The sequence below is a fragment of the Sturnus vulgaris genome, chromosome 12 (assembly GCF_052056855.1).
Source record: "Sturnus vulgaris isolate bStuVul1 chromosome 12, bStuVul1.hap1, whole genome shotgun sequence".
Classification (NCBI taxonomy): domain Eukaryota; kingdom Metazoa; phylum Chordata; class Aves; order Passeriformes; family Sturnidae; genus Sturnus; species Sturnus vulgaris.
This window is the reverse complement of record NC_142254.1, coordinates 13146738-13171378: the sequence shown is the minus strand read 5'-3', so window position 1 is coordinate 13171378 and position 24641 is coordinate 13146738. Positions and strand designations below refer to the sequence as shown.

The 24641-nt window shown below is 39.1% G+C and overlaps 1 protein-coding gene across 3 annotated transcripts in view; it reads left to right on the top strand.

Annotated features, from left to right (window-relative positions):
• Window positions 1-24641, top strand: part of PHAF1 (phagophore assembly factor 1) — a 34133-nt gene that overhangs the window by 7587 nt on the left and 1905 nt on the right. For 2 of the 3 annotated variants that reach the window (XR_015806306.1, XM_088171906.1), the window contains exons 4-17: window positions 1462-1545; window positions 5447-5490; window positions 5782-5861; window positions 10420-10514; window positions 12861-12958; window positions 14564-14676; window positions 16688-16821; window positions 17432-17515; window positions 18208-18290; window positions 19048-19091; window positions 21006-21049; window positions 22417-22475; window positions 24016-24088; window positions 24517-24620. Coding sequence is in view for 1 of the 3 variants with exons in the window: in XM_088171906.1 (XP_088028032.1) it covers window positions 1462-1545; window positions 5447-5490; window positions 5782-5861; window positions 10420-10514; window positions 12861-12958; window positions 14564-14676; window positions 16688-16821; window positions 17432-17515; window positions 18208-18290; window positions 19048-19091; window positions 21006-21049; window positions 22417-22475; window positions 24016-24088; window positions 24517-24606 (1125 nt within the window). In the remaining 2 variants the exon portion in view is untranslated. Of the gene's footprint in view, window positions 1-1461; window positions 1546-5446; window positions 5491-5781; window positions 5862-10419; window positions 10515-12860; window positions 12959-14563; window positions 14677-16687; window positions 16822-17431; window positions 17516-18207; window positions 18291-19047; window positions 19092-21005; window positions 21050-22416; window positions 22476-23268; window positions 23365-24015; window positions 24089-24516; window positions 24621-24641 lie in introns of those variants that run through there. The other variant, XR_015806307.1, reaches the window with a different exon arrangement.

Below are 24641 nucleotides of genomic sequence, written 5' to 3'. Positions count from 1 at the left end.
CGATCAGCATTAGGCCTTTTTATCTCTAGCTCATAGTTCTGTTGCAATGCTGCTTCAGTTCTACACAGAGCCATAAAAGCTTGTCAGCAAGAGAGAAGTATTGATGGCATTGTGTGAAATATTGTGAAAGTTTCATGTAGGAGAGGCTTGACACACCAGATCACTGGTGTTCAGGAAGGATGAGCTCAAACTGGACTAACTTCAGGAAAAGCTGCTGCAGTGATCCAGAGGAACAGGAGAGCTGCATCACAGGGGATGGAAAGCCCCAGGGCTTGTTTTGGCCTAGTGATGTGAAGTCTAGGATCTGATTATTTGGCTGTATGGTTTGGGAAGGGGTGGAACATACACATGAAAATGCTCAGAAAATATCAAGGCTAGAAGACAGTGCTGATGTGAGAAGATGGAGGATGAGAATTGGGCTTTTGACTGTCAAACCCCGGAGTTCCTCTCAATAGAACAAAGTAAGATAGCTTATGCTTAATTCATGAAAGGGCTGCATAGTGTGGCTGCACTTTAGATGCCTTTATTTGCCCCAGTTGTCCATCCCCATTCTGTCTTTTGCTAAAAAACTGCCTGGTGCAGTTCTCAGGCATGAATCTTACTGCCTGCCTGCCATTCAACCTTTTTTTTTCCTCTGAGGAGACAGCTGTGGGGGATAGAGCATTTTGAAGCAAATGTGCTTTAGATGGCACATGATCAAAAAGCTGAACTGGGGCCAAGTGACTGTGTGTGTGTGGATTGCACTGGTAGAGCAGAGAGGAGCTTCCCCCGTGGCCCAGCAGACTGGGAGGGCGTAGAGCCTATACAGACACCAGGAAAGGCAGTGGAATGTCTCCTATTGACTCCAGCAGACTGCAAATTAAGCCTTTAGTTGTTATGATTCACAGTAACTAAGGAAACCTAAATTCACAACATGAGAGTCTGAAGGCTTCCTTTTGAGGCATAAAAAAGACTGTGACAGTTTGATTTTTGAAGTGGAAAGCCATCTCTTTGTCAAGCACATGCTTGGTTCTGATGTGAGACTTGGTATTTTTGTGCACCAAGAATGCAACAGAGGCTGTCCCTAGACGATGTCTCTGATGCTAAACTGGGAATGTTAATTTTTGGGGTGGGGTTTTCTTGGTTTCTGTTTTGTTTGTTGTTTTTTTTAATGGAGTTGAGGGTTATATTGTTTTGAGGTTATTTTTTTTGTATTTTCCTCCACTTCCACTAATCCTTTTAGGGGTTTTTGCAGGGCTCAGGTATTATACAGGCACTTTTATTCTTTTCATAAGGAAGCTGAAGGCATTGAGAGGTTTGGCCAAATGTATTTTAGTTGTGCTTATTCATTGAACAAATGATTGTTTTCTGAGATGGTTACTTTAGGAAAACGAAACTAATTTATACTTTTACAGTGATGTATATCTTAACAAAGAAGTCTTGAAATTAGAAGCCTAACAGCTTTTTTTCTTTTGTTTACAGTCACCTCTTAGCCATGACCTCATCCTTAACCTGACTCAGGATGGAATCAAACTGCTGTTTGATGCTTTCAATCAGAGACTTAAGGTAATAAAACACCCCTCCTGCAAACAGCCAATGCACACCAAACCCCTGGGATGTATTGACACTTAACAGAGCATGAGTATGTGGCTCCTTTAGACACTTAATTTGTCTTACATAGAGTGCTCTCTTGAGATTATGAGCTGCATTTCTTCAGTTTGGGATTTAAATCTTTGTTGTTGGAAGTAAGGCACCCTTACCTGTGTTCTGGGGATGTACAAACACCACAGGAGTGTGATGGTGCAGTGTGGTCTCGCTTGCATTAATGCAAACCAGAGTGTTGTTTTCTGCCCATGCTGTTCCTTTATCTGGGCTGCCATTTTACTTATGAAGTTAAACTTCCTCCCATTCATAGTTTTCATTTAAGTTAGCTTTGCAGAGTACTTGAGTGGCTGTGAGTGTGTGATTCCCCCCAGAAAGCCACATCCAGGCCTCTTGTGAGTAGCTGGCTCCTGCACTGACTTCAGTTTGTTCTAGCTGAGTTTCGATTCTTGCATTTGATGCCTTCAATTCTGCTTTTGTGCTTTTAGGTGACCAAGAGTTGATCTGCATCTCTCAAGGATGCTTAGTGTAGTTTTTATGCAAAATAAAAGGCAGGCTGTTCACTGCCTTCCCATGGCATTTATCCTTGCAAAGTATCTGTAATGGAAGTGGTATTTTTTTATCCATACGAAGTGAGCAGCTGTGGGACTGTAGAGGTACAACTAGAAAATTTTGGAAACCTCATAACTGAAGCCTTTAAAATATCTGTGTGTAACTTCTTAGTTATTCAGAGTGATCCTTTCAGCCAGACCAGCTGTGCTGAACAATTGTCACTGCTTCTCACCTTGTGGGTGTAAATTTCTCTGTGACAGAAGTGTTTAGGTGTTGATTTGGCTAATTGGGAACTGCTCTGGCTGTGCTGCTTGACATTTGAAAGCAGAAGTGTGGTGTTATGTGTGATACTAAAAAATTGAATGCTTACAGTTTAGGTAAATCTGGAATATGGTGCTCACATCCATACTTGCAGGGTTTAGAACGGTGGTAGGTGGAGCCCTCTGCCCTTTACTCACATCTAAAATAAAACCAGCAGAAAAATACCACTCCCCAAAGTTCTTACAAGAGCTTTTCTTGCCTTTCTGTATTTCTTGCCTTTCTATATTTAAAAACTAGTTTTAAAGAAAAAATAGAAATCCCAAAGTCTTCTGGTATGTGTTTCTAGGTTTGTTTCAAAAATAAAAAAAAAATCCAGGAAAAACAATCTCTTCTGTTTTGTTGTGGTTCAGTGGTCTAGTGATACTTCTGTTTGTTTGTTTGAGCTATGAATAGTCAAGCTGTGTAAATGCATACAGTGCTATGAAAACTTATACTTGTAAAAGTGTTCAGGAAGCTTTCTACAAGAAATTCAATGGGATCAGTTCAGAAGTGAGCAACAGGACTTGTTAAAGGGTACAGTAGGTATAAAGTAAGTGGTGCCTGTTTTTAAGATAGTGTGACTCTGTTTTCAGTGTTGCTCAGCAGCAGCAAAACTGGAAAAATCAGGAGGCCTTTATTCTCTTTGTGTGTTGTTTTATTTTTTAATACACACTTGCTAATAAATTTGACTGCAAAAGAGGTTGAAATACAGGCTGCTAAGATGGAAAATCTTGGCAATTCCATGGAGGATGGTGCAGGAATAAAGTCAGCAGTATTTCTGAGAAATTTCCTCCCTTTTTTCAGGGAGAAGGGGGAAAGACTCACCATCAGTAGCCAAAGCATAGCAGGAGATATTGCTTTCAGAACCTGGTCCTGGATCTACCAATTCACATCAGCAATTTTAGCATTAAGGTCTCATGTGTGCTCCCTCTGAGATGGAGAAAGAGTTGTTTCATAGCATTGGTCTGTTATTGCTGGTAATAGACATCTGAACAGTTTTATAAGTCTTAGTAGTAATTATCAAAACAGTGAGTGTGAGGAAACATCAGCCTTTACTCATTTAAAGCAACTGTCTTCTGACTGTGTAGTAAACCCATCACTGAGCAGTCCTTGGTCTTCTCAGTTTATGTTCTCTGGACATGGAATCACACTGATCCTTTTGTCAGTGTAGCTGCTGTAATTTAGAAGAGAATTTTTTTTTCAAATGCTCTGGCCTGTTCTTCATTATGACTTTCATGACCTGAGATCCTTTGACTGCCATTAATTTTTGCTAAGTTGCACTCGTTTATTCCTTTGTTGGTAAAAAGAAATGTTGAGCTGAGTTGATCTGTTTGAGTTGTGGGAAGGGGATTGTTGGCAAACTGGTTCCTCTTGGCTGCTGTTTCTCTTGGGGGAACCACATTTGTGCCACTGCAATTCTTTGTGCACTGCTCCTAGTTGTTCAGCTCATCCTTTTGTCTGCACTGTGCAGTTTCAGCAGAACTTCAGGAGGGTGCCCAGTGCACACAGTAGTGGCTGCAAAACAAGATCTGGGGTGGGGCTGGTTCTCTCTATTTTCAGAAAAAATTTTGTGGAGGGAAAAGATGTGCAAGAGCACTGAAAAAATGCAAAATCACTCCTAGCTTTTCATAAAAGTAGCCTTTGTTTTTTAATAGACTTTAACAGTAAGGGAAATCTGGAGATGTCAACTGCACTTGAATTAAAATACTAGATAACTAGGTTTTTCCAAGAAGCATAATTCCAAGTGCATTTTATTAACAAGAAAAATATGTTTGTTCTCTTGTTGGTTCTGCCAGATTGTTAATTTGTTACTTGCTGTGTGCCCTACTTGTTGCTTGTATTCTGAAATGCCATTAAATGTTGATTTTGTTTTTTTCTAAATATATATATAGAGGTAGTGGTTTAAGCATTGCAAGTTGTTTTATTTAGGGTTATTTGCTGGGCATCTCCCAAAACCAAGACTTCCTTCTCAGCTGGTGATATTTTTAGGCTTTAAAGCCACACTTGGTAGCAAGCTCCCTGGGAAATTCTGCTTTATTCTCTTGCTGAAGAGTGTGTTCTGTCAGAATTTGCGAATGATTTGTTGAGGATTATACAAAACAAAAACTGTGTTTTACCTTTGCTTTACAGTGGTTATGGGCTGTATGTGTTTTCCTGCTGACACAGGAACACGTATGTAGGGTGGAAGAAGCTTGTGTTTGTCCGTGGCTACTTGCCAAAAATCATCTGCTTAAGGCACACTATAGCCTCAAAATCCAGTGACAGTCATAAAAATCATATGACATCAGTCTCAGATGTGTTTGCAGTAATGTATTCAGAAGAAAGCATCCGTATCAAATATTTTCTGCAGAGAGGAAAGCCTGGAATATCCAGTAAGGTCTAAAATATTTACTAAATATCAGAACTGGGTATTATGGCTTGCCCTGATTTCTTGTGGGCTGTTCTTCTGATTGTCTTCGGTAATGCTTAGCGAGGTTGCAAGATATCTTATGTATAATTGAAATGGGATATTACTGCTAAGTCTTGCTGTGTTCATCTTTGCCTTTAGAACAGCTAGAAAGTTACAGCAGTGCAGTCAGCATTAGGACTTTGTTCCCTGCACAGCCATTCTTCAGGGTAATAGGAGCAACCCAAGGACTGGCCCATTGACATTCATCAGAGGATTCCCTAATTAGCTAATCCTTGCTGTTGCTTTCCTTTGAATTTAAAAGTAAACTTTGTAGAAGTCAAGATCTCATGTGTCAGTGACAGTATTTCTTCCTGCAGGCAGTACTGATGTACATGGGATATGGGGGTTCTCTCCTGAACCCAGAGTTGTTCAGTCCTTATTTCAGATGTGCAGTTGCTGAGTCAGTTTTTGAACTTTGATGTCTGACACTGGCTTATCTTGGCAGAGTTCTGTAAGAAGGGGAGCAAGCAGCACTAGCTAGTCTTGCCTTTTGATAAGGATTTGCCTCTGTAATGTTTTGCAAGTGTCTGAACTATGGCAATGTTTCTATTTCCTGTGTTTCAGGTGATTGAAGTTTATGACTTGACTAAGGTGAAGTTAAAATATTGGTAAGTGATTTAAGACCTCCCATGATTTCCTCTTGGTTAGAGTGGCTGGTTTTACTAATTTTTTTTAAATCCCGAATAAATTTTTTCAATTGTTCATTTTGAAATCAAAAATAGCTGTCATAAAAGGGGGTGCATTATCATCCTTTCTTGAACATAGCACTCAGTTAAATTACCAGTTTACTCTTCTGTCTTGGAGACTTCTTAAAATTTAGATGTGATATTGCCATTAGTAAATGTTTGTAGCATCTGTTTGGTTTCCTTCAGGCAGATTAATTTTGTTTTCTTTTTCAGTGGTGTCCATTTTAACTCTCAGGCAATTGCTCCAACCATAGAACAAATTGATCAGTCGTTTGGAGCAACACATCCAGGAGGTAAGCCAAAAGATTTCTGGGAAGCATACCTAACCTGACAGACTTCTTTCTAGGAAACCTTTCCAGTATGTCTGCCTAGAGCAATGTGTAGGCAGTTCTGTTGTCATCTGATCTGGAGCTGTGTTCCAGAATGTTCATGTTCTTACAGCTGGGAAGTCATGTAAATGTATTGTCAGTTCAGTTGTGACTCTTTTTAAAAAGTGAAATGGTGAGGCAGAGAGTCACTGGCACCGAGTGGTGTGTTCAGATGCCATTAATGATCTGTTTTGAGCTGCCAGTACCAGAGAACTGTGAGCTTTGTTGTTGATGCTGTTGTTGTTACACGTCCTTATGCATGGTCAGCTCTCAAGCATCCTTGGGGATTGTGTATACCATGAGCACAGACATTTGAGCTGCTCTCTGTGCAGAGTCAGCCAGGGCTGTTTGCTCAGTCTCCATGCCCTGTGAATGTGGTTATACCCCTGCTGGGCAGCATCAAATCTGAGCTGTGTGTAGCTGCTTACGTGTCCCCGAGCCCCCCTCCTGTACTGGGAGCCATGGGGAGGTGTGAAGTCAGTCTACGTGCAGCATGAGCAGAACCAGGACAAGTTTGTTTAACCTGGCTGAACCCACTCTGACTCTTGCACAGCCACTTGGCTGTTCCCCATCTCTGCAGCAGGAAAAAGACTATCTTTAAGCTCCTTGTTTATATATGAAAACGAAGAGTGTATTTCAGGGGATTGTTGGGCTATGAAAATAAGCCAGTGCTGGAACTTTGAAGAGGATATTTATAATTAAACTGCTCGGGAACTTTCAAGAAATGGAGCCACAAACTGGCACAACAAGGAGGAGCATTAACTCCATATAGTCAAGATACCATTTTCAGAGCCTCATTTTCTATTTTTAACTTAAGCAGTCCATTTGTAGTAGTCAGGCAGATCCCAAACAGGCGAGTGTTCTTTGTGATGGATGGTGATTGCATACCCAGCCTTTGTCTCTGCTCTCTGCAGACAATCTCTTGCACATAACAGAACAGGATTTATTAACTGGGGAGGGTCATGTGGGTAGAGCAGTATCATTACATAAAAGCCTGCAGTAGTAGATGAATGTCAGATTGAGATAAATGAAGCTTGGAGCATTTCTAGCTGCAATACAGAAAGGACCAGAATTAACCTTCTAAAATTTTGGTCCTGACATTAACAGTTCCTGTTACACAGAAGCTCTGAAATCTATGGTTAGATCTATTATGGAAATGGTGTGTACAAGAGATTGTAGAAGAAAGGTAAAAGCAGTTCTATGTCCTGAGTGGCTTATCATTTTTATTTGTTCTGTAACTGTGGTTTATTTGCAAGTATGTAGAGGTGGAGCACTTCCAAAATTGTGATAATATGAACTGTAAAAATACATATCTAGCCATAAGCATTGCCTGTGGAAGTGATCACATGTTTTATTACTGCATAAAATCGTATGCAGACACTGAAAAACATAGTTTGGCACCACGTGTCCTTGTGCTGAATTTGCAGATCTTGTGCACCTGTCATATTCAATTAAGACAACTTATACACTTGCTTCATCTGGTGATAATTTTTCATAACATCTTTTCATCTAGTGACACATAGATAAGAAAATGTATTTATTAAAATGTTGGCCTCTATTACCATTTCACTAATGTGTTTGCTTATTCAAGTTTCCTCATTGGAAAAATACTTTTTCCATTACCAGCCTACTTAGCAGAGGTAAATGCTCTGTATTAAGCTGCCTGTCACAAACAGTTTGAACTGTATTATGCAACACAAGTTTTTGGTAACTCTTTTCTTCCTTTGTGTTTTCTGAAACAGAAAAGGTGAAGAACCAGAATGGTTTTCATCATGTGGGTGGGGATGGTGGTGTTTTCATGTCCCGCAAAAATTGCAGCTGGGGTGGGAGGAGAAGCCTTTCTCTTCATGTGACCAAGTCACCAAATGCTAGTTTTCATGAATGAAAGGAATATTATCATCCCTTTACTTCTCTATGCTAATACTCCAAATCCCCAATGCAAGCACTTTAAACATATTTTGTTTATCTCTGTTAACCTCCACTAGAATTTCAAAATGTTGTCTTTCTCTTAAAACCAAGGTGGTTGCAGCAGAACTTTTCTGCAACAGGATACAGTGGTAGTTTCAAAATAAATTTCAAAAGGTTAGTGACAGTTTTGTGTTGAAACCGCCCTTCAGTGAGCATTTTTGGTTTTGCCAGATCAGTGGTTTTAGAAAAGAAGAGTCATCAGAAAAAATCAACCAGCTTCATTACTTTTTGGCTAATGTTAGTTTGAAACATTGCAGTACCTTTGTCATGGGGCTTATTGAAATACAACCACTTTGGAGGTCAACAACTTCATCGAAGCCAAGATTTTTATCCCACATTTCCATGATTCTCTGACCTGACCTCCTGCTGGGAAGGGCCTTGCTTTTGCCAGTGGCTCTATTGAAACCACATCCTGTCCTGAGTCCTCATGGATGTGGCTTTGTGCCGAATGGCATTCAGCAAGGATCAGGGCTGTGGGGTTGAACTCAAGTCATAAGATAGAAGGAAAAGTCCTCCTTCCCTCCTACCACAGTGGCCTTGCAGGGATGGAGGGGGTTGCTGTGTTCTGGCTCTGTAATTCCTGGACTTCAGCAGGGGCCCAGCCTCCCCTAAGATTCCAGAAAAGTCTTGTGCTTGATACCAGTAAGAATTGACTTTTGGATCTGCCTCTGCTTTTACCAAAGCTCTGTCCGTGTTGCAGCCTTGCTGGTGTTGGTGGCTTTGTCCTGTCAGCTCTACAGAAATATTTCCCAGCTGGTCACACTCTGCTGCCTTCCTGAAAGGCAAACCTCCTCCCTTTCCCCGGAGGGCAGCAGCAAAGAAACAGTCTTTTTGCTTCTATCAGCAATTTTGAATGGAATTAGCAGGGTACCTGTCTGATAAAAAAAGTTTAAAAATCATAATAAAAAAAAATCCTTACCTAGTTCAGTCATGTGGTTGTCATCTATGGTTTTGAGGGAGACATGAGAGAACTTCCCAAGATTAAGAAAATTCCTTGCCCTTTAAACCTAAGCATCAACAAACATTGCAGGGGATGGGAACTGATGTGATTTGTATAATCAGATATCACGCTTGGCATGACTAGGGGAAAAATAGTTCTCCAGCTGGCTGTGGGCTTTGGAAAAGATGTATCATAATTTATCACATGAGAGAGATTTGTATAATTTTCCTGCCGATCAAAACATTTCCCTCTCTCCACACGTTTTCCTTTCAGTGACAAGCGTGGAAAAGACTCTTAGCCAGCACATTCTGTAGAAAAGGCAAATGAAGACTTTTGAAAGCTTAATGCTTATTGCTCAATTATTATTTTTCTGTCCTGGGTGGCCTGGCATTGTCCAGATACCTTGTGATATGTCTTTCAAGTTGAACATTTGAAAGACACTGTGGGAGGGAGGGAATAAAATTTTTCTTTATATGCATTTTCTCTCTGTGCTATGTCACTTTAAATTTAACATCGTAAGAAAAAAGGGAATATTGAGCCTTTGGTATTCCTTTGGTAAAATGGAAGAAAGCAACTTCTCTTGTTAGAGGGTTTCTTTATTGTTTTTAGCCTCTGGTGTTTTCAAGTTGTCAGCTCCTGTGTGTTACTAGAACGCTCTGTTCCCCCAGTGGCTGCTGGGCACAGGTTGAAGTTTGTAAAATCAATCCCAAAACAGTTCCCAAGCTCTCAGTCTTCTGGGATTGTTTTTTAATCTTTCCACAGTCTCAAAAAACAATATGTCAGAGTAACAGTATGTTAGAGTAAGTACTGGGAGGACATTTATTGTTGTTCGGAGTTGATGTTGTGCAATTGATTGCAGTGAATCAGGACATCTCGTGACGTGGTGACAGCTGGAAGTTCTGTGCGTGCTCTAATTTATTAGTGCTCTTTGTGGGAGCTGACTGGTTGGCTGCTGTTTCTGGTGAGGCTATTTTTAATTATCATTGTAAATGGCCTAGGACCTGGATGTCTGAAGCATTTCCTCCTTGGGCTGTTACCCGGGAACGCACGGAGCTGCTCCGGGCTCGGGAGCTCCTCTTGGGAGGAAAGGTGGAAGTGCAGGTCCCAGGGTGAGCTCTCCTTTGAACTCCCATTCTTGCTGCCCCATGGTGTGAAAGAGGGAATTACCAGTGTTCCGTGCACATCTCTCTCAAAGACGTCCTGGTTAATGCTCTACAATGTTTTACATAACAATGAACAGAACTGTTTTGTACTAATAGTGGCTATTTAAACTACTTCTAGAGATATTAAGGTATAATTGATTGTGTCATGTTGTATAATTGTATTGTTAAGAATAGGTTAGTGCCTGCAGGCTTGCAGAGGCAACTGTAATGAATCTATGGTTTCTCTTATTGCTGTATTTTTACTGCATCAAATTAAGAGCAAAACTGTTACAGTCCAGTGTAATTGTGTTCTTCCTGCATTCTGACTGAGATGTGACAAATTCATTGAGGTGATGAAGGTACTCTTAGATATGAACTGGAGAATTCTTAGATTATTTTGGTAACTCTGATTTTACTTTCTTTTCCCTTTTAGTATATAACTCAGCTGAGCAGCTCTTTCACCTCAATTTCAGAGGACTGTCGTTTTCTTTTCAGTTGGACTCCTGGACTGAAACCCCGAAGTACGAGGTCAGCAATCATTCTTAGTTCTTGGATGGTCTTTTTGCCTCTAAAATACTTGCAAAGTATCACATATGTTGTGTCTTGCTGTCTTTTGCAAGCAAAAGAAACCAGTAATATGGAAGGAATTGAATTCCTCAGTTGTGTTCTTATTAATGTTATGAACCCATCTCAAAGTTAAAATTTTACTTCCTGTTGACAAAAGGAGTTTTGCTTGCATCATGAACTGGAACTAGCAATTCTGTTGGTGAAAGGAGTCTTCTAAAAATATGAGTGCTGTCTATGCAAATGTATAAATATTAAGCAATCTACTGGGAGGCTGTTCTTTTATCAGATATTTTTGAATCTCATCAAAGTGATTATGCAACTAAAGTAGGATAGACTTCATAAAATACATTTTCATCTTAAATGTGCTTCATGATGAGTGCTTTTAGCAAGCCAAATGAATGAGTTTTATTTGTAATGCCTGTTTGCATATCCACCAAATGTTTGGATGAGTTACTGAATAATTAAATGCATTACTGCATTCTTTGAAATCTTTGGAAATCCCTGTCTAAAGTGGAAACAAGATCAGGTCCTGTGTGGTTTCTTTCTGTACTAACAAAAATGTATGTGTAACTTGTTTTGTGTGAAGCTGAAAATACTCTCAGTTGTATAATCTGCTTTTACCAGTTAAAAAGCATTAAAATAAAAGAGCATATAAAGAGCCAAAACAAAGAAGACATCAACCAACATGATGACACATGTTCTTTGTCACAGCCTAATGCTTTAGTGGTTGTGGTTGACATGTCACAGGGGGTAACTGGGGGAAGTTATTGTTTAGCAGTAGTGAAGGTCAGTTTGGTTTCACATTGGAAGGTGAATAGAAACCTAATAAGCTAAGCAAAAAGAATGCCTCAGCAAAGAATAGTTTCTTTTCATGCAAGAGTTCCCAGGGCATTGATGAATGAAATTGGTAAAACAACTGACTTCCTCAGTAGTTTGGCTAAGATTTGAGAAGATCATGAAACATCTTAAGTTGGAAGGAACCTGTAGGGATCGAGACTAACTCAGTTGTTCTAGTGAGGTTAGTAAAATGTTCTTTGCAGGGAGTGTAATGCCAAAGTCTCCCTAGGAACAGGTAGAAGGATTGTTTTGAAAACAGAATGATATGAAACAGTCCACAGGGAAGACAAGTATTTATGGAGATTTTTACAGAGGAACATTAGAAAAGATTGCAGAGTGAAGCCAAGTTTGAATCTGTCAGAATGTGTCAAGTTCGGGGAAGATCGTACAGGAATGCTAAGCTACTTAGCAGAGCAGTGTAATCTTCTGCTTATGGAAATGGAAGAACTATGAAGGAAACTTCAGAGTTTATTGTATAGCTGGAAACAAGCTGCAAGTGAAGAGAACATGAAAACCTTTTCTCACTTCAGTAATCTGAAGTCTGACTACTTTAAGAAGCAAAAGGTATTAATGTTCTTGGCAAATTCGGGAAGAGAATTGAAATTGGGACATCTCTAGAGTGGAGGTTTCCTTCCTAATTCCTACAGCAGTGAAAGTCATTGTTCTAAGTTAATTTTTTCCTAAGAACTTTGTGTGTGTTTACCTTATGTGATGTTCTGCTAAGGTAGACCAGGTAACAGTTTGCATATTGTGCATCCTGTTTTTGTTGACTGCTTGTGACAAAGGGTTTTTTCTGCCTGGTGACATCAAAATATGTTACTGGTCTTGAATGTCCTGTCATATTCAGAATTGAAAGGAATTCCTTCTTCTAGTGCAGTTAAGAGTCATTCTGACTTCCTTAGCATGCTTTCTATTTGATGAGAGCACTCAAATCCCTGTCAAAACAGTATGTCTAAGAATGTGGTGATAAGGAGAGTGGAAAATGTATTTAATGAACAAGTTTCTGTTAATCAGATAAGGCATCTTGCAAAACAGCAAAAATGTTAAAAGGTTGAAATTAATGCAGTGGGAGACAAAAAAGTGAAGTTTTCCTTTAAGACGGATGATTTTTATTTTTTAGACCTTAAATGCAATGTATCAGTACAAATACTTGGAAATTGCTAGCTGCCAGTGATCAAACCAAGGAAAAAATTGAATTCTCAGTGCACACAGCAGCTAATTGTCAGACTAATGGCATTTTTTGATGAATAAACATAGTGAGTATTTTGCCCCAGCTTGGGAATCTAGGAGTGGTGGAATATAAAGAAATACCACCTTGAAGGTTGGGTTTTTCTGTTATTTTGCCCCTTTGTCTTTTGCTGGAGACTTACTTGAATTGGTAAACGTATACTGTATCTCTAAAGCAATTTCTGACCTAGAGCTGCAATGTCTGCTGTGCTGTGTAACAAGAATGATTTTGTGTTTCCACAGCCTAACTTTGCCCATGGTCTGGCCTCGCTGCAAATTCCGCACGGCGCGACTGTGAAACGCATGTACATCTACAACGGGAACAGTCTGCAGGACACCAAGTGTGTACTCGAAAAAAAGAGCTGCTCGTGCTCTTCCCATCATTTATTTGGTGCTTTGCCATTGCTAAGTAGAACTGTATCTTTTTTTACTTCAGTTTGGGTCTTCTAGTAATTTGGTAATGTGCAGAATGCCTTTAAATGCCAGCCTCAGTCAGATTTCTGTAGGTGTTGTCTTCAGACCTTATAATCAAATGCTGGTTTGATTTATGTTGCTGTAAAATGAGCTTGGTTCAGCTGTAGTAGGCAAGTTCAATTGACCTGAAAATGAATTAATTAAATTAGGAAACATTATGAATTTAATAAGACATGTTTAGGCTATTCTGACTCTAGATTTTGTTTGTATGCTAATGACCTCTCCCTAAGGAAATCAAACTTGGTGTAGGCAGTCTGTAAGCTATTAGCATATTGATAATATTTATGTCATGGCAGGGCCCTATCAAGGGTCTTAAGCTCTCTTGCTATACAAAACTAATAAAATATGCCATATGCATAATCTGCCATATATTCAATGTATTTGGAGATACCTAACTGAGCTTACTATTTCAAAGGCCCAGCTGGATGGGGCTTTGAGCAACCTGGCCTAGTGGAAGGAGTCCCCACCCATGACAGAGAGGCTGGAATTAGGTGATCTTTAATGTCCCTTCCCAAAACCATCCTAGGATTCTGAGATACCTAATGTTAGAAATACCCAAACTGGTAAGATGGTATTTTTTTGCAGAGACAGTTGAGTTTTAAGACCAGGAGATAAACACATCCTTGGATTATTCTAAGGGAAGGACTCCTCCTTAGAAGGGGAGGGAGCGTTGTTTATGCAGACATTGTCTCCTAATTAGAAATAAGTGCACTTGAGATAAATGCTGTTGTCTGTGCCCATCTGTGACATGGGGAGCTTTAGTGAAAGCACTGATTGTTGCATGGGGCTCTGTTGTGTGTGTTAGAGAGAGCTCAAAGCCTGACTTTTAGCTCATCAGTCACCCAGAGGAGGAATTGACATAAGAACAGGGGATTTTAGGGAGCATATACAAGCTGATACACAGAAAATATGCCTTTCCATTAAAAATATCTCACTCGGGGCTGTTATTATTTTCTAAAATAATATTGTTGTTGAATTAAATTGAGAACTTTCCCCGTAAAGCAGCACAGTTGCATTTGGTGTACAGATGATTTCATGTTCTGGGTGTTGAGGTAGCCTCCCAAGAGCAGTGAGAGCATCATGGAAAAAGCTCTTCTGCTGCATTTGGGTGATATGCCTAGGTCAAGGATTCAGTTAGCTTTAAAAAAAACTCTGAGCTGACATTCCTCATAGGAGATATCCAAAGGCTAGATACAGTTTTGTAATTCTTTAATTCTTGGAGTCTTTGAAACTTGCTGGTTTTTTTTTTCATTAATGGTAAAGATCTTGCGTGTGAGTGCTGCCTTGTTCTTCTTCCTTTTCCCCCCACATTTCTGATCCTTCTGTTTGATACAACTTTTAATCTTCAGTCTCAGTTACACGCAGCTTTGTCAAAAACAATGTGCTCTGTTCTAGTGAGCCGGTACTAGCTTGTTACAGGAAAATTTGAAAGTGAAGCAAATCCCATGCCCATTTTGTATGATTGGTTTCAGGGCTCCCTTGATGCCTCTCAGCTGTTTCCTTGGGAATGTGTACGCTGAGAACGTCGATGTTCTGCGAGATGGAACTGGACCCTCAGGTTTACGGCTTCGCCTGCTCACTGCAGGTACTGGAGACACTCTGAACATTGCACTGCCTGTTCTCCTCAGGAAAAGAAGGGAAACCTGTGTAAATTAAGCACAGGTTATTTGTGATGATTTAATAAGTGATTTTAAAGTGTTTTATCTACCGTATTTTGAATTACTGGAAACAAAACCCAGTTAAATCCTTTTGAAAATGAACCTGCCTGCTGCTGCATTTTCCTGACCCTGGAGAAATCGCTGAGAGCTGGAGCCCTCACATGTTCCAAGTCCTTAGAATCTGTTTGCAGAAATGGAATTTGTCTCCAGGTGTATGTGTAGAAGAAAACATATACTGTTTCTAAACAGATCACTGTTCTCAGTACATCACTGAAAAAATGCATGACAAACCAAGAAACCTTGTGTATGTGAGCATTTTCTGAGATTTCAGGGAGCTGTATGATGTTGATATTCTTGTGATTAAATATGGAAGGCTTCTAAAAATGCCAGCAAGTGACTATGTTAATTCTGCAGCCTTAAACTGCACTTCCAATTCAGTTCTGTTTTAATTTACTGTAGGAGACAGTGGTGAAAGTGAAGAGAGGCTGATGAGTCCTTCTCCTTGTAGGGGCTTTCAGAAATTTTTTAGAAATTAGAAAGATATAACAGCTGCAAAGGAGAATTGTTCAGTCACCATAACTTGAGACTTGGCAATGTTTTTAAGAAAAAATACTGAAATCTTTTTAACAATTTTCATTACAAGGCTCAGCTTTTGACCTGTTCTGATTGTTAGCTTTATGTATATCGAGGAAACACTTGGAAGACATTCACAATATGCAAAAGTTGGAAAAGAGAAAATTATAGATGAAGAATGAAAAACTATTAATAAAAATGGAGCAGATATTTTCAAGCTACTTTGCTTCTCTCACTACAGAGGAAGATAAGGTAGAACTGTCTAGTGCAGAGAACATATATCCTCATTTACTGGGGAAGGAGTTAGCTATAGCATCATGAGTATGTAAATCATTTTGAGAAATTGGATACTTAGTGTCAAGTTTTAATAAAATGTCTATGCATATGGCTTAAAGAAAATGTTGTCAATGAGTAAAATAATGATTTTATGATGTTCAGACAAAGTTGCAGAGAGGCAATCTGAACATGTGCTGTTCTTATCTTGCAAGTTTGTAGAAACTCTTGCAGAACATAATACACACCTGTTCTAGCTCAAGTTTTTCTGCCCATGTATTAATTTGAAGTTACTGTTGCTTAAGAAATCCAGGATGACTGAATTAGTTTTTTCTGATTTGTTTTAGTGGGTAACTAGCTCCATAAATAATGCATAGGGAGGAAAGCTTAAGTGTGTATTTAGAGCACATCCTGTTTTTTGCAGTAACTGCTGCATATGTGTACTTGCAGTTCTTGTAAATGAAAGATGCTGCATTCCTGAAAGCAAATGAGCTCACAAACTGCAACATCTTTCCATTTCCTAACATCTAGTAACATATCAGCAATTCATCTGTAATGGCTGTTCAGATCTGGTTTTAATGTTGTTTGCACAGGGATGTACTTGCTATTGATTTAGTAAGTTATGGGAATCTTGAGTAAAGAATGTGTGTTCTGTGATACAGTTAATATGGATGAGGGATTTTACTTTATGTGCTTGACATTTTTAGCTGGAGATAAATCTCTAGCTGCTAAAGTAGAATATTCTAGGGGTAGAAATAATTCCTGGTATTTACTGCTAATAGCCACCTGATCAAATTGAGATGGGCTGGGAAACCAAGTCATGTCCATGTGAATGGCAAGGAAGTGAAGGTAGTATGGCTGAAACTGGACGTTAAAATGGAGAACCATGCAACAGTCAGCACATGCACTGCTCTGATAAGAAATGTTTACCCTGTTGCAAAATAAATGGTTAAATTTAGTTTGGCACTGTTGTCTGAGGGATGCAGCTGTTTGGTTTGTGATAAATAGAGGAGTGCTAACCCTTTGGTGTTGATTTACTGATGTATTGTGTGGTCAGGAAGGATGCATGTGGAGTTGTTTTCCATTCCTCAGGCTGTGGCCCAGGTGTTTTAGCCGATGCCAAGATGCGGGTATTCGAGCGCTGTGTGTACTTCGGTGATTCCTGCCAGGATGTGCTCAGCACCTTGGGCTCACCACACAAAGTCTTCTACAAGTCTGAAGACAAGGTGAGGGAATTCATTCAGGCACAGACTTCCTTCTGTGGGGTCTCAGTCTCATCGTAGTGCTTGTGTTTGGCAAGCTCAGTGAAGCTGGACTGCCATGTTGCACCAATCACAAGTGCTCGACATACTACTTGACATAGTAGATGAGGCTGAATCATTATATAATAGGTTTTTAAGAAGCTTTTTAAAAATCTAAGTTGGTGCAAATCTATTTAAGTTTATTTAAAAAATCGAATTGTGTAATGTTAACTGGTTTAAAAACTGTTACAAATGGGAGAACTTTTGTATCCAAATGTGCCTTACCAAGTGTGTGCTGCCTATTTTTTTCACTTATAGTGTATGTAAAATAACCTCAGCATATACTTTGATCTTTTCCTAATCTTTTTACACAGCATCATGTAAGGAGAACCTTTGAGTTCTGATAACTGAAAAAGCTGATGTGTCACTGTGCCTGCTGCAGGCAGGTGATAGTCCTGTCAGGAAGCACACTGTCTTACATAGTTGAACAAAGGCTTCAAATGAGATTATAGCCAATTGTTTGAATGTAGAGATTAATTAAAGGCATTTATCTTTGGGCATTACTGAATGCATCTGAAAAGTGTGTTTCTTGCAGATGAAAATCCATTCGCCCTCGCCCCATAAGCAGGTCCCATCGAAGTGCAATGACTACTTCTTCAATTATTTCACACTTGGAGTGGTGAGTGGAAAGCTTCCCTAAACAATTCATATAAACTTCTGATTTAGTCACACAGCAATCCTTTCAGAAGGCTAAAGGCTTTGGGAAGTGAGAGGCTGCAAAACTCTTGATTGCTGCCTTAGGAATCTCTGGATATGAAAAGCTACACTTGACTTTCCTTTAACACTTACAAATCTAATCAGCAGTATATTATCTCCACCAGTGGATGGAGAGCTCTTTGCACTTCTGCAATCTCTTAGGTTTTCTCCTTTTTCTGTCGTGCCTGAGCATAGGTAACTAGCTCTTGTTCCTGAAATCCATGCCCCTGTACCACTGAGGCAGGTATGCCAGAATATCAGTTGTGAAAGCTTGCTGAGCTGTGGAGTGTAGTTAAATCTTTGTGTTCCTTCTTGCAGCTGTTTTGCTTTAGTCTGCATTACTGTAAATAGTACGCAGAAAACAAGACTTCCTTAGAAAACTTGCCAGCATTAGCAAATGAAGCTGCAGTTGTGATTGAATGCTGGAGGAAATGTGTCATTTGAATTTACAAATAGTCTTATTTTCAAATACTACTTTTCATAATTTGATTCAGTTCCAGTGAGATAAGTATATGTCACTCTATACAAGTGCTATTTTAAAAAAATCTCAGGTTTGTTTAGGGAAAGCCATCTTCCTACCCAAATTGCTTCATCTGTCTTTTTTGTCTTCAACAGGATATTCTCTTTGATGCAAACACTCACAAGGTGAAGAAATTTGTCCTGCATACAAATTATCCTGGTCATTACAACTTTAACATGTGAGTGTACAGAACTCATCTATTAAAGAGTACATTAAAACAACTGAAAAGGAAATCTTATGTTCTCTATAGAATTACAAGATTTTTTCATAAGTCTCTTTGGTGTATCTAGTAACATGTGGAGGTTTCAGACATCATTAGTAACACTTTTTAGTAGTATTATCTTTTTACTTTTAAATGCCTTTATATCTACTGGCAAGTATGTCTTAAAGCAGTGAATGAGATAAGGTAGTTCTTGGTCCAGGTATGATGTGTGAACTTGGCAAACTTTGCATTAGCAGAAGTGCCCATTTACTGGTAGCTGTGTTGCTGTTTTTTTCCTAACATGATTTCAATTAGTGATTAAAAAATCTCATGCTTCTGAACATGTTTTCAGTACTTTCTAAGTGTAAAGTCTTTAGAAGGAGGAGTATGAGTCAGGGACGGGATGTCTGATTAAAGCAGTTAGTGACAGAGAAATCTATAGTGCTGTTTCATAGCTAAATATTTCTCCATCCACTCTGTGTAACAATAGAGTAATTTGTGCTGAAGGACTTCTTGTGTCCTCTAAAGAATTATATTAGGACATTCTCAGACTGCTGCCTTTTTTGATATGGAAAATCTAAGAGAACTTAATCTGCTGTCATAGATTCTCACTTTCATTTCATTATTGATGTGACTTTTCATTAAAGAGATTATTAAGAGCTGTAAGTCTGTGGCTGTGCAGTTTATCTTGGCTTCTCTGTTTTCTAATAGCTTTACGATTTGCACTTTCTAGTTACCATCGCTGTGAATTCAAGATTCCACTCGTCATTAAGAGAGGTGAGCATTTCCCTGCTGTCCTGCTTCAGGGGGCACAGAATACTCCAAGGAGAGCTGGGATCAGTTCTTGTCTCTGTCCTTCATTATCAGAGGATGCTAAAAGTGACAGTCATTGAGGCAGAGAAGAAGTGTTGGGATTAGGCTTCTATTTAAGTGGAAAAGACACTTCAGGGCAAGGTAGCAGTTCTCTGATTTTACTTACACTACCTCCTCACTTATTTGGATCTGCAACATCACAATATCCCTAATGCTACTGCTCTGCTAAAATCAATTACCTTGTGCCTTGAGGCTCAAAATCTGTAAGACAGTGTTAGTCTGACCTCATCTGTCCAGTCCACTGGTATTTAATATAATCTGGTTTATCTGGAAATGAAAATTAGCATCCAGAATATGTTGGCTCTGTGTGCTACAAAATACATCTGTCTGTGTTCACCTGAAAATCTACTTGAAAAAATAAATCTATAATGAGTAGTGCTGATTTGGCAAGGTACTAAGATATTCCCAGTTCTGTGCAAGTAACTAATCTCAGCAAAGTAGGGGGACCTTGTCTGAAGATCACAATGACTGAAATAGACTTCTTCAACATAGGAAAAAACGTGTACTGGGAAGGTATTTGGATAATCCCGAGAATGGCAGATGCTGCCTAGGTTTTGGCCAGGGATGATTTCCTCATTCTGATTGGTATTTACTACATGCACTTTGCTGTGTTAAGTGCAATCCTCCTGTGGCTGTCACAGTAGTTTGAGCATATGGAGGATTAAAAACCTGGAAAATAATGTTTGTGTATACAGGCTTATATGAAAGTTGATTTGTACTTAGAAGAGAATGAGCATGAAAATTCTCGCTTCTAAAATTATTTTCCCTTAGGTTATTTTAATTCAAAGCATTAATTTGCGATTAATTTTACTTACCTCAAGTAGCTTTATAAATTTATTCTTGAAGTGTCTGTTGTTTTTGTCTATTTGGCATTTCTAACCAGCTTTTCTGGGCTCTAGCTTATGTCCAAGACATGTAACAAGTTGTGAACAGATGTTATAACAGTTTTGAAGAGCCCATCTTCTTCCCTCTGGTGGCAGTGCCTGATGCAGTTTTATTAGTTCCCTTTTGTAGTTCAAGTTCAGATGATAAATTAAGATCCAGAGTTCAAGTTGCACAGACACTGAACTCTCAGCACAAAGAGAGCATGTTTAGAGATGAAAAAAATACAGAGGAGCAAATGGTCTTTAACTTGGCTGAAAGCTGTGTTTGACATGTTTAGTGTCTAGGTCCATTCCCACTGCTTTGGGAATATGCTTTCAATATTTAAAAGAACCCAAATAAATGTATATAAGATATGTATGAAAGTACTTGAAGCCACTAGCAAACAGTTTCTGTTTAAAGGCTGTAATTGTAAATGCAATGATGTCTTTCTATTATTTAATAGGTAGGCTGTAGTTCCCAAGCTCTCTGCCATCTTTATTTTGGAAGAGTTTTAACTGATTTCAGGCCTGCCAGCTCCTGAGTCTCCAGATGTCAATTTTAGCCAGCTTTCCTTCCAAGTGCAGTGGAGTGTTTTGGACTTAATGAGTGGCACATCATGTTACCTCCTCGAGTGGCTGTGCTAGTCCTGTTAGCTTAGTGCAAAGAGGTGGATTTTCTTTTACAGTGGTGTTCTATATAAGATTAAAGCTTAAACTTTTATAATCTTAAAGTTGGGACTTGCTGTAAATAGGGAGGTTCCCTTTATCACCTTAACTGGCATGTAGTCAGTGTTACTAACAATTCTGATTGCTAGAGAATGCTGATAAATTTGTATATGACCTGATCTAATGCTTCTGTGTCTCCTGCTATCTGAATTAACATGCCAAAACAAATGATTATGTAGGGAACTGTTCAAGCTTAAGCTATAAAAGCTTTTCTGTTTTTGTTCCTCAGATAGTGCTGATTCACAGACAGAAACATGTACAACATACAGCAAGGTAAGCCTGTGCAGAACTGAGTGTTTTCCTGATTTTCTTAAATCATCTAAATGATTCATGCCAACTTTACAATGCACTTCAAAGAAATTACAGCAGTGGTTTACTGTTGTTTTAAAGTGGAATAGTGGAAGTCCAAAAGTTAGTGTGAGTCTTGTGTTTTACATATTTTGGTGTGTTAAAAGATTGAATTCGTTCATAATAGCACACTTCAAGTAAACTAAATTACTACATTATGGCATGGCTTGCATTTTAACGCAGCTGCAGGTAGAAATAGTGAAATAAATGATAGGGGAAAAACAACAGCAGTAGTGGCTAAATGTTAGCTGGACACATGTTGCTAAACAAAAGTCTCACAGAGCTATTGTACTAAAGACAACTCTTGAAGACATGTACTATTTAACAACAGAGTCCAGTGCCCTTCCACTTTCTTCTGAAGGGCACCAGTAATGGGGATGTTTCTTAGGCAGCAGTCTTTCAAAAATGTCACTGCCAGTGTGGCACCTCCTGATGACAGCAGACTCCTTGAAGACTCTACAGCCTTACCACCTAAATGACCTTCCCAGCTGGGCAGTTGCTGCTGCATATTTAACAGCTGCATTAAGTTGGAGAACTTCTCAAGAACTGTTCATCAATGCCTCTGTAGTCAACATTCAGCCAGGATCAGTGCTACTCTCTTGGTCCCTGGGGTGCCCAAATGAAGGCTTTCCTTGGTGAATTTTGGACCCCATACTGGGAAGAAAAATTGGAGTCAGCAAGCTGGAAGATGCCATTCTGTGATTTTTGATTTGAATTAACTTACTCCCTTCAGTGCTTTGTCTTATTTCAGTCGTGTGTGTGAAACTGCAGCTTCTTGGAGTCTGGTTAAAGTGAGGAAAACTGTTGGACACTTCCCAATCATTAAATATTGCAGCTTTCCTCTTCCTCAATATTGTTGCTTAAATCAAGGAAAGACTTTTGGGAGAGGTAGCAGTGGGGCTATTTTTCCTCTCTGCAAAGGTATGTAAGAGGATATTTTGTTGAAGTTTCCCACAGCTGCTTTGGTCTCTGAGGTGTCCCTAGAATGCCACAAGACTTTCCAGCTACATTTTATCCATAAGACCAATAGAAATTTTTATATTAATAGCTCTAATTCTAAATTATTTTTAGACGAAAATGAGACTATACCTTAAGAGAATTTACTAGCTCTAGCAATGGATAATTCCATTACTGAGTATGGCTCCAGTCACAAAATACTTCTGTAAATACAACCTCAGGTTTATTCAACAAATAGGTTTGTCTCAAAGAAATGTGCATGGCACTCTTCCTAGATAAAAAGAAGAGTTTTCTTGTGCCTCATTTTAACACACATTTTATTGATGCATTTACAGTGGGACAGTATTCAGGACCTACTGGGGCACCCTGTAGAGAAGCCAGTGGTACTTCACAGGTAAAAACCTCTTGCTTGGAAAGGATTTGGATTTGCTTGGGTTGACAACAGAGGATGAGGAGGAGTGTTTATGACACTGGTTACTTTTGTACTGCTTTGCTGGTTGAAGTTTCAGGGTTTTTGGCCACTAACAGGACAAGATAGCTGCTCTCAGAAGAAATAAACTGACATGCTGAGTGAAAGCATTTCCAAAATTCCTTGAAATGCAAAATCCAGAGATGATATCAGAGAAAACAGTGTATTAAAAAGTCTTTCTTTATGAGTAATAAATAGTGTAGAGTTTTTATATATGAAGTATTCCAATAACATGACATTATATAGCACAGTATATATGTATATGATAACATATGTAACAGCAGTTTGTCTGAAGCTAGTCTTTTATGAACATATATGGTTTTAAAGTTTCCTTAGGCTGACTGAAGATCGAATAGCCCTTAAATTTGCTGTGTTACTGCAGCATTGAGGTGGATATGGGGTTAAATGGGCATGATCTGTTTGCAGAGTTATCATTTTATTATATGAAACCATGGGTTTTGTCTCAAGACGAGTGTAAGCAATGGGTACTGTGCAAATACCACAGCAATTTGAGATAAATTAATGTATTTTTATCAGACTTTCACATGATTTTGACTTTTTTTTTCTTTCCCCCCCCTTAATCATTGTGCCCTTTGTTCCACTTTACTCCTGTATTATGCCAGTGAGATGATTAGATCAGAAGCCATGTGAATGAAGTAAAGCTAAGGTGAAATAGTGATGACATAGAGCCCTTCTATTTTTTCCATCTGTGTTGTAGAGAGTAGTTCAACCAGAGAGCGCTTTACTGAGCACATCTCAAATGGCTCAGACATGCAATTTGAAAAACTGACCAGTTTACAAGAAAGGACAAAAGGTAAATATTCATTAGGGGTTTTTTTTGGCTGTAATCTAAAATCCATTGCAGTCAACAGACATTGTCAATGTACAATCCAAAAATACTAGAAATAACTGGAAGACAAGTGGTAAATAGTTATTGAAAAATACTGTTTAATAAAACTTGAATTATTCTAGTTCAGCATCATATAGGTTAATCTTCTTAACATGCTAAATTCAGTTGAATAATAGACAGTATATAGTAAATATAAATAATAGGCTATATATAATAAATATGTATGGTAGAGGTTGAGACACAAAGGGAAGGATCTTGCACAAAAGTAATGTGTAATAAGGAGCAGGGTGCTTCTCTCTTCCTGTGTATCTGGGGGTTTTTTAGGGTTCTTCCTGTTCAAGTTAAGTGCAGGAGAGTTTTCCTGTAGAGGTCACTAGTGGCTTTTTGATTACTTTATCCCCAAGTGTTATTAATGGCTCTGTGACATCAAGCAGAGTTTCTTTTGGCTCACTTGGAGTCTAGCAGTGGTGTTGCATAATATAGATATTTATTTTGATGAAAGCCATGATAAAGATGCTGCAATTCAACTTACGTTGCTGACTAGTTATTCTTCTTTAAGATGCTCCTGATCCTCACGTATCCATTTTAAAATGTTTTCCCCTCTTTGCTGTTCAGGTCATCATCTCCGAACAACACTAACCCATTTGGGTCAACCTTTTGCTTTGGACTGCAGCGAATGATCTTTGAGGTTAGGAAAAAACCCTTTTATTTTTGTCTGAGGATGGGAAGATGAGGAGTTTGCTATTGCTACTTCGTATTGCAATAAAAGCCATTGCTTGGGAGTGATGTAATTAGTGCCTGTTGGCAGAAAGAGGGAACTTTCCAACCTCTTCTCTGAGGTTGTACATTTGCATGTTAGAGCTGAAGCTTCAAGTTTGTCACCTGGAACTCACACTAGCAGGAGATACATTCACATGGCTGGTTGGAGCAGAGGATGTGTAATGGAAATCTAAGACCCTGTTTTTAGGAACTAGCCAAGAGCTTGTTGCTGTCATTTGTTGTTGGGATTTCTTTCTTCAGGCAGATCATTTCTGTATTCACCCTTTTAATACTTCTGATTTTCTGTTTAGTGTAGCACTTCTTTTAACGTCCCTTTTCCCTGCTGTGCTTTTGCAGGTGATGCAGAATAATCACATAGCTTCTGTTACTCTGTATGGCCCCACACGGCCCAGCAGCCAGTTGAGAACGTCGGACCTTCCCCAGTGAGCATCCCCTGCAAAGTCAGCTAATCTCAATGCTAC